The sequence below is a fragment of the Tachysurus vachellii genome, chromosome 18 (genome assembly GCF_030014155.1).
Source record: "Tachysurus vachellii isolate PV-2020 chromosome 18, HZAU_Pvac_v1, whole genome shotgun sequence".
Classification (NCBI taxonomy): Eukaryota; Metazoa; Chordata; class Actinopteri; order Siluriformes; family Bagridae; genus Tachysurus; species Tachysurus vachellii.
The window spans coordinates 680,163-689,087 of NC_083477.1; the positions used below are offsets into that span (position 1 = coordinate 680,163).

At 40.7% G+C, this 8,925-nt stretch overlaps 1 protein-coding gene across 4 annotated transcripts in view; it reads left to right on the top strand.

The window, feature by feature from the left end:
* The first annotated feature begins 4,024 nt into the window (after nucleotides 1-4,024).
* The window catches only part of hsd3b7 (hydroxy-delta-5-steroid dehydrogenase, 3 beta- and steroid delta-isomerase), a 29,089-nt gene continuing 24,188 nt past the window's right edge, over nucleotides 4,025-8,925 (top strand). For 2 of the 4 annotated variants that reach the window (XM_060892522.1, XM_060892523.1), the window contains exon 1: nucleotides 4,025-4,063. In XM_060892522.1, coding sequence (XP_060748505.1) covers nucleotides 4,040-4,063 — 24 coding nt within the window. In that variant the 5' untranslated portion in view covers nucleotides 4,025-4,039. Of the gene's footprint in view, nucleotides 4,064-5,887; nucleotides 5,909-6,234; nucleotides 6,331-8,925 lie in introns of those variants that run through there. The other 2 variants (XM_060892521.1, XM_060892524.1) reach the window with 2 other exon arrangements.

The following is an 8,925-nucleotide window of genomic DNA, read 5'->3' on the forward strand; positions in this document are numbered from 1 at the left end:
TTCAAATGTCCGTCCATACTCAACATGGTTCAAAGGAGATGTTTCCCAATTGGATGCTGTGGACATTTGATGTTTTTTGGCAAGTGATACTGTTTTTTTGGAAACCAGAACTGGACTTTGCTTTTGCTCTTACTGCAGATAATTAACATCATATTCTCTCCATCTGTTACAATAGGCATGACTGTGCATTTGAAGCATTTAATAATGGAACAAGTCATGATGTTCCGTTATTAAATGCTTCAAATGCACAGTCATGCCTATTGTAACAGATGGAGAGAATATGATGTTAATTATCACACACTGAGGCTTCCTTGACTGGCCGTTTTCTTGAAGGCGCCACGCTAAATATCCAGTGCCCTTTTCCCCATCATAGAAATGCTCCTGTTCCATTTAAATGAATAAACACAAATCCTCACAAAATGATCTTACAGAAAGTGCAGATGCAGTATTGTGAAACAAAACAACAATTAATTATTTAATAGATTTTCTTTTTTCAAATTAATCTGCAATATCCCTATAACCCAAGTAATTTTAAAAATAAGGGCACTATCATCGATATTATTGTTGATTATTGTTGAATTTTGAAATCGTTTCATTTTTATAAGCAACTGTAATTATTTTATAATGAAAACTACAATGCCAAAGTCCTTTTCTGTAAATCTGGTGCTGTTTTCTTAATAAGGTTGTAAAACTTCACATAGAAAAAGGATCCTTCAGTGAGGGAAAGAGAGTAATAATTCCCAGGGCTTCTCCTTCTGCTGACGGGAAGGAATCCTACTATAGAGTGAAGAAAGTCATTCATTCATTCATCTTCTACCGCTTATCTGAACTACCTCGGGTCACGGGGAGCCTGTGCCCGTGATCAGGCGTCTCAGGCGTCATTGGGCATCAAGACAGGATACACCCTGGACGGAGTGCCAACCCATCACAGGGCACACACACACACTCTCATTCACTCACACAATCACACACTACGGACAATTTTCCAGAGATGCCAATCAACCTACCATGCATGTTTTTGGACCGGGGGAGGAAACCGGAGTACCCGGAGGAAACCCCTGAGGCACGGGGAGAACATGCAAACTCCACACACACAAGGTGGAGGTGGGAATCGAACCCCCAACCCTGGAGGTGTGAGGAGAACGTGCTAACCACTAAGCCACCGTGACCCCCCCTCGAAGAAAGTCAATCTTTAATAATTTTTCTTTATATAGTACAAGAAACATTAGTAATATCATTACAAGATTACAGCTTTTTTTTTTTACATTCCTTTGTAATAAAAACCTTTTTAAATCTTACCCATGTCTCTCAGTAATATCACTCGCCAATATGTTGACAAGCCGTGTCTCCGAGTGCGGTGCATTAGTGAATGTTCTGACTTGTACTCTTCAAGAATATCCTCTCCTCCAGGCTTCTTAAGCAAGGCCTTTTCTACCATCTATTCTCATAACAGGAAAAGGAAAGAGTTCAATTCTTTCTTTTAGAAAAAATCTGTAGAAAAAACTTACCACAACATGTCTGTATAAACTAAGGCTGAAAGTTCAGATGAATCTCAAAAAACAGCAGTGTTGTCAAAGGTCAAATTCTAGGAAGGGGAAAATTAATTACATTTTCTTTGATAAAAAAGTGAGTTTGGAACCAGATGCTTCGATTGGTGATCATCTCAATTTAGTGTGACACCTTATAATTGATGGTAAATTAAAATAATAAGTCGTTTTCAGCTCTCGATTACCTCCTTTGCTGCCTCTGACATGGAAGCCTTTGTTGCAGAACTGCTCGTGTCTTCTTTGCTGGATCTATTTCTGCCTGTGGGAATAACCAGTTCTCTAAGGTCACTGTCACTTGAAGAAAGTGATATGGTATCCGTGAGGGAAGATGGTGTTGAATGATCTAAAGGAGAAAACTCCTGAGAGAATTTGATTGACTTAACCTTTTGAGGCTTTATTCATTTTAGTATAAACATTTTAAGTAACCCTAAAGTATTCAGAATATATTTTTAGTAATCAGTAACAAACCTGACCCAAACTTGACCCACTGCCATGTTCGTTTCATAAAGAAAGGTCAATGTCGGCTGCATCAAAGAGCCCTATCCATTAACATAGGTTTTCTTAATGACACCTAGCTTCATCTGAAATGCTGTCACTGTCACGTTCTGTCAGGCACGTGTCTGGATTGGCCTCCAACAGCTCTAGAAGAATGTCTTCCTCTACTGCTGTGTCAGTTTCATCAAAAATGTCACGTTGAGCTGCATCAGGAAGCCCAAACTTGTTTTTGACTATCAAAAGAGGTAAATGTAACCAGATAAAGTCACCTGGAGCACGTTTTAAATCATTCTGCTTAACTCTATTTCCTTGTCTTGTAAATGTTAAACTAAAGGAATCTGCAGCAAAAGTACTGTATACTGCCATGTACTAACTAATGTTGATGATTCCACTAACTGTCATTAAAAGTAAAGCTCCGCATTCACTCACTCACTCATCTTCTACCTCTTATCCGAACTACCTCGGGTCACGGGGAGCCTGTGCCTATCTCAGGCGTCATCGGGCATCAAGGCAGGATACACCCTGGACGGAGTGCCAACCCATCACAGGGCACACACACACACACACTCTCATTCACTCACACAATCACACACTACGGACAATTTTCCAGAGATGCCAATCAACCTACCATGCATGTCTTTGGACCGGGGGAGGAAACCGGAGTACCCGGAGGAAACCCCCGAGGCACGAGGAGAACATGCAAACTCCACACACACAAGGGAATCGAACCCCGACCCTAGAGGTGTGAGGCGAACGTGCTAACCACTAAGCAACCGTGCAACAGTTTAATAAACTGTTAAATACAGCCAAAAGTATTTAAATACACACAATCTTGTGCTGTGATTTGTCGCTAAAGTGGCTACATATTTTGTTTGGCCTTTAAAGGATGGCTATTTACCTTCCCTGATGAATTCTGAATAGGTGAAGCCTGAGTGCAATTTGATGTACTTCTTGATACTATGGTATTTCACCTTCAGCAACATGGTAACATCCTAAAACTGCACCTAGTGAAGAAAAAGCAATAAGTTGTTCAATCTTAACTACAAGGAGATGTTAGCTTGTTTAAGTGGCACACAAACAGTGAAGATTGCTTATCATACGCAGGAAAAAAATGTCAAAAATATTCTGTTTTGCAACATGATGCTCAGGCAATTTTTTTTAACTTCATTGAGAAAACAAGTATTATTAAAAGTTGAAAACTTAGCAGAATTAGTTTTTTGGGTTCTTACCACTTGTATGCATCCACCAGAGCCCAAACTATTTAGAGAACGAATATTTTAAAAGTTGTTTGCTTGTCTTGCGGAGGGAACTGATATAGTATGTATTCAAACGTTTTTCAAATCTTTATCACGATGTTTGTATTTCGGCTTAGTTTTAACCAGATTATTGCTATTAAAAAACAGTTAAATCTGAAGTAACGTTGGCGCTGGAAGCAGCAGACGAGAAGCTGGTTCGTCCCACCAGATAATTCAGACATTTGACATTTGATTGCACAACCTGGGTCTTGCACAGCAGAAACAAAGCAGTCTGTATTTCTGCCATATTGATGGCGGAAATAAACGGTGTTGGGGCGTACAAATCTACACCATCAGGCATGGGCGTAAATTTCATTTAACAATGAAATTTTAATTAATCAATTACATTTTATATATTTATATAAAATTAAAAATATTATATAAATATAAAAATTTATATTTAATAAATAAATATTAATTTTCTCATGAGAAATGTTTGAAGGGGGACACAAATAATTGTAATAAGGAGGAGGCATACGGCTGTGGATCCATTTGCAGCAAAAAGAGTTTAATATATAAACACAGGCAAGGTCAGACAAGCAGAGATCAGAATGGGCAAACCACTAAGTAGGACAGAAGGCAGAATCGGAATCTGGGACAGGCAAAGGTCAGGGCAGGCGGCAAACAGTCAGAAAGTCAGAGAGGGAAACAGAAGAGACAACCGAAGGACAGAACACAGGAAACGCTCAGAATAACTGTACAATGACAAGTCGAGACCTCGCACAGGTAAGAAGGGGAGGGGAGGGGAACTCAACTGTTTCTAAATGCATTTTTGCGTTTTTTTTTCTACTTACACAATTATTTAGGTATACATACATATATTTTTCACAATAGAGAGTGCGAAATTTGTAAAAAAAAAAGGGGGGGGCATCCTCGGATTGGGGGGGGGGGGGGGGGCATGTCCGGGATTTACGCCCATGCCATCGGGTAACGTTAAACGCGAGTAAAGTTAGCAGGATTAAACATGAAGGCCGCAAACGGCGCGAAGCGAAAATGGCCAGTGTGAAGACGCCAAAAGGCCATCATCACCGACGACTGCGTCACGACTGCGTCACGACTGCGTCGCGACTGCGTCACTGCTCGCGGACGTGCACCAAGCATTTTGAAACTGACGACGACACATAAAATGGCTTTCATTAAACGTTAGTGTAAGACAATGACTAGACAGTGATTTTATTAACTGTACTAACACCGTTAAACACATGTTGTTATATTAAAACACGCTAACGTCATTTTACCATTTTACAGTTGCTGCACTAACTTAGACTGTTAAAGACTAACATCCTTTATAAATTGGTGAATGTGGTTCTCAACCTTTAAACCAAATATTCCTGACAGAAATGTTCTCTCTCACATCCATTAACTGTCCGATCGACTGCATCACACAGAGCTGCAGCTGAGGTCTGAAGGTCTGGACCAGCTTGGTCATGGGGCCTGTACCACATACATAGATTGTTTAATATGTTTTCCTGTGAAGAGAAGTGTGTGTGTGTGTGTGTGTGTGTGATGTGGTGAAGGAGTCTCCTGTGTGTGTGTGTGTGTGTGTGTGTGTGTGTCTGAGATTTTTTATTTTTTTGTCTTGACACCTTCATGTGAATAGAGAGCGTCTGCTGAAGGGGACGAGTGTTTAAAACTGCTCCAACATAAAGGACAACAGGAACTTCACTTCTTCCATGAACATTAAGTTTGTTGTTCTTTCCTTTATTTTATTTATTTATTTTTCGATGTTAATGTTGGACAATTTCTGTGGTATAAAAGGAATAAAAGACATCAGCATCTTGGCTTCATGACACCACACAGTGTTTATTAAAGCTCCAGGAACATGTTTAAAAACTGCACACTGCACCTCATATAGTCAGTGAGGTGTAAGATCGAGGGGTTGTGTGTGTGTGTGTCACTAACAGAAAGTGTGTGAGGGGTCAGATGGTGCAGACACTGGGGCTTTTGGTCAGCAGAGGGGTGGAAAGAACGTGTTGAGGTTTTTAGCTGCTCCACACTCGGGGACAACACACACACCCACACACAAAAACACACACACCCTTCTCTAAAGCTGAGAAAAACAGCTGATGTGTGAGGACTCGTGGGTGAAGTCCACATGAGCAGATACGCTGCTGGAGTCATCTGGATTTAAAATAAGCTCCTTATAGGCGAGGTTCAGGTCGAAGGCAGATTAGTGTGGAGATCTTCAGGGGAAGACAAGATGTACAGGATTACGTCCCACATACGTACGTGAACCTGTGAAGATGACGTCCTGCTGCCCTTTTACACGTAGCCACACCCCCTTTTTACAGGAATGATCTCTGATCTATTAGGCTGCTAATAGAAATGAGAGAAAGTGTGTAAATCAGACTGTAAGGTTCTTTAGTCAACAGCAAATATGTGAGCTCAAGTGATCTGACTTTAACTCGGTCACAGCTGAGCTTCAGTCTTCAGTTTGCAGCTTCCTGTTTTGTGTGTGTGTGTGTGATTGGTGTGTGTGTGTGTGTGTGTGTGTGTGTGTGTGTGAGAGAGAGATGTGAGGAAGCAGAAGGTTTGTGCAGAAGCTGAGGCAGTGTTTAGAATGTCATGGAGGTGAGAATTGAACCTAAACGTTAATGCAGTACAGAGCAGGTTTGTATAAATTCAAGCATTTCTCGTCTTGTGTTTAGTGTGTTTAGTGTGTTTAGTGTGTTTAGTGTGTTTAGTGTGTTTAGTGAATCTACTCAGTGGATATCTGAGAGATATCACACACACAGTGAGAACAGCTGAGGACAGAATGAATGTATTTTTAGATCACAGCAAGCTGAATCTCTGAGAGTCAACTCTTTCAGGTGAATCTCTCTCTCTCTCTCTCTCTCTCTCTCTCTCTCTCTCTCTCTCTCTCTCTCTCTCTCTCTCTCTCTCTCTTTCTGTTATAGACAAAGGCAGTGTCTTTACTCTGCAGTTTAATTTGGATTAAAACCCTTCCATGGAAACATCTCTTTTCAGTACATGTCTGTCTGAGTCACTTCACAGTGAGTCACGTGTTTAACTCTCAGCTGTCAGTGTGACAGGAATAATTCAGTCTGTTTTTCATTTTTATTTTTATAAAATTAAATTAACGAATCAAATGATTCACGATTCTTTTTAGTAGTGGTTTTTTTTATTACATTTCTTAACTGGATTGTTCAGTAGAATGATATTATCGTTTGTAAACCATGTTACACTGCCACAGTGTTCAGTAGTGTTCACTGTTCTACTGTCAGACCTGTGAACCTTCACACTAGGTAAATAGGAGCTGTGTGATTAAACATCACTGACAGAGCCGTGTTCAGTTCTCCAATAAAAAGAATTGATCAGCATCCAAACATGGAATGACTGACAGTTGTGCATGTGTTTTGAGGTCTGTGGTATTAACTGACACGCTCTGGAAACCTTGCCCCCTACCCAACATCACACCCACATTGTCACAGTAACTGCAGAAGTGTTGAGTTCATTTATGAGAAATAAAATCCATCAGTGGACATGAGCTGTTTATACAGCAGCAGTCTGTGTGTGTTTGTGTGTGTGTTTGTCTCTGTGTGTGTCTGTGTGTGTTTGTGTGTCTGTGTGTTTGTGTGTTTATGTGTGTCTCTGTGTGTGTCTGTCTGTGTGTGTGTGTCTGTGTGTGCATATGTGTGTGTGTTGTATAAATGCGTGTTTGTGTGTTGTATATGTGTGTGCTTATGTGTGAGTGTTGTATAAATGCGTGTTTGTGTGTGTGTTGGTGTGTGCTTGTGTGTTTTGTATATATGCATGTTTGTGTGTGTGTGTGTGTGCGTGTGTGTTGTATAAATGTGTGTTTGTGTGTGTGTGTGTGTGTGCGTATGTGTGTTTTGTATATATGCATGTTTGTGTGTGTGTGTGGTTTGTTGTATATGTGCATGCGTGTGTGTGTGTTTGTGTGTGTGTGTTGTATAAATGTGTGTGTGTTTTTGTGTGTGTGTATGCGTGTGTGTGTTTTGTATATATGCATGTTTGTGTGTGTGTGTTGTATAAATGCGTGTTTGTGTGTGTGTGTGTGGTTTGTTGTATATGTGCATGCGTGTGTGTGTGTGTTTGTGTGTTTGTGTGGGTGTTGTATAAATGAGTGTTTGTGTGTGTGTGCGTATGTGTGTGTGTGTTGTATAAATGTGTGTTTGTGTGTGTGTGTGTGCGTGTTGTATAAATGTGTGTTTGTGTGTGTGTGCGTATGTGTGTGTGTTGTATAAATGTGTGTTTGTGTGTTTGTGCGTATGTGTGTGTGTTGTATAAATGTGTGTTTGTGTGTGTGCGTATGTGTGTGTTGTATAAATGTGTGTTTGTGTGTGTGTTTGTGTGTGTGTTGTATAAATGTGTGTTTGTGTGTGTGTGTGTTTGTGTGTGTGTGTGTGTGTGTGTGTGTGTGTATATCGTGTTTTTCTTCACATGGACTTCAACCACTGGTTCCAATCTCAAGGCCATGATTTTATGGATCAGGAGTCTGGTGTCAGTTTGTAATGAATGTAATCATGAACTTAACTTAATAGAGTTAATTTATAACTAAAGTCTTTCATCAGAATTCTGCACTTTATAATGAGTAGAATGAGCAGACACACTCCAGTGTTCAGGACACACTCCAGTGTTCAGGACACACTCCAGTGTTCCGTTACTAGGGATCTGATTCTGGAAGGAGGTGTGTGTATGTGTGTGTGTTTGTGTGTTTGTGTGTGTGTGTGTGCGTATGTGTCTGTGTGTGTTGTGTGTGTCTGTGTGTGTGTTGTGTGCACACAGACACCCACACATGCTCACACACACACTCACACAGACACACATGCTCACACACACACAGAGACACACACACACACACACACACTCACACACACACAGGTTTGGTACTTTGACCATGGACTGGTGTCATGTGTTTTTTATTGAAGGTCTTTATTTCCTATTAAATGACATTTAAATTGAACGTCTGCCTGAACAGACCAGGAGTTTTGATCTCTGCACACACACTGAGGCAGTAAATCTGTCTCTCTCTCTCTGTATGTACAAATCACAAAAGTCTCCCTTAGCTTGGAGGTAAATAAATCATTATATCAATAATTAGATGATATAAATGATTAGTTTATTCTCTTTTTGTTCACAGTACACTGTATTTCTGCAGTGCTGCAGCTCATCTGTTTGATACCAAAAGAAAAATGCTACAGCCCAAAAGTACTGTGCGTTCGATTCACGTCCTGCAGTGTGTCTCTTGTGTTTTGTCTCACGCTGTCTGCACACGATGCACTTTTTGTGCGTAGGACAACTTACTTTCAGTCCTTAGCTCTATCTTGTTTTATGTAACTTCGTGTTTCTTGAGAAACTCTCAACTTTCATTTCACTGTGTACAGCGTCAGCTATTCGTGATTCGATTCAGAGTCGACTCGCTTCACTAGAGTTCACGTACACCAAGAAGAACGGATTCAGGATTCAGTTCAGCCTTCAGCACCAACGAACTGCTTTAACCGCTCAGACGCTCGTCTCAGACTCTGACGTAGTGGTGTGATGGAACAGATCTGAACACAGACCTCGCTGTCAGCTTGACGGCTAACTGGAGATCAGACGTGGTCGGTTCCGTCAGAATGTTCTAC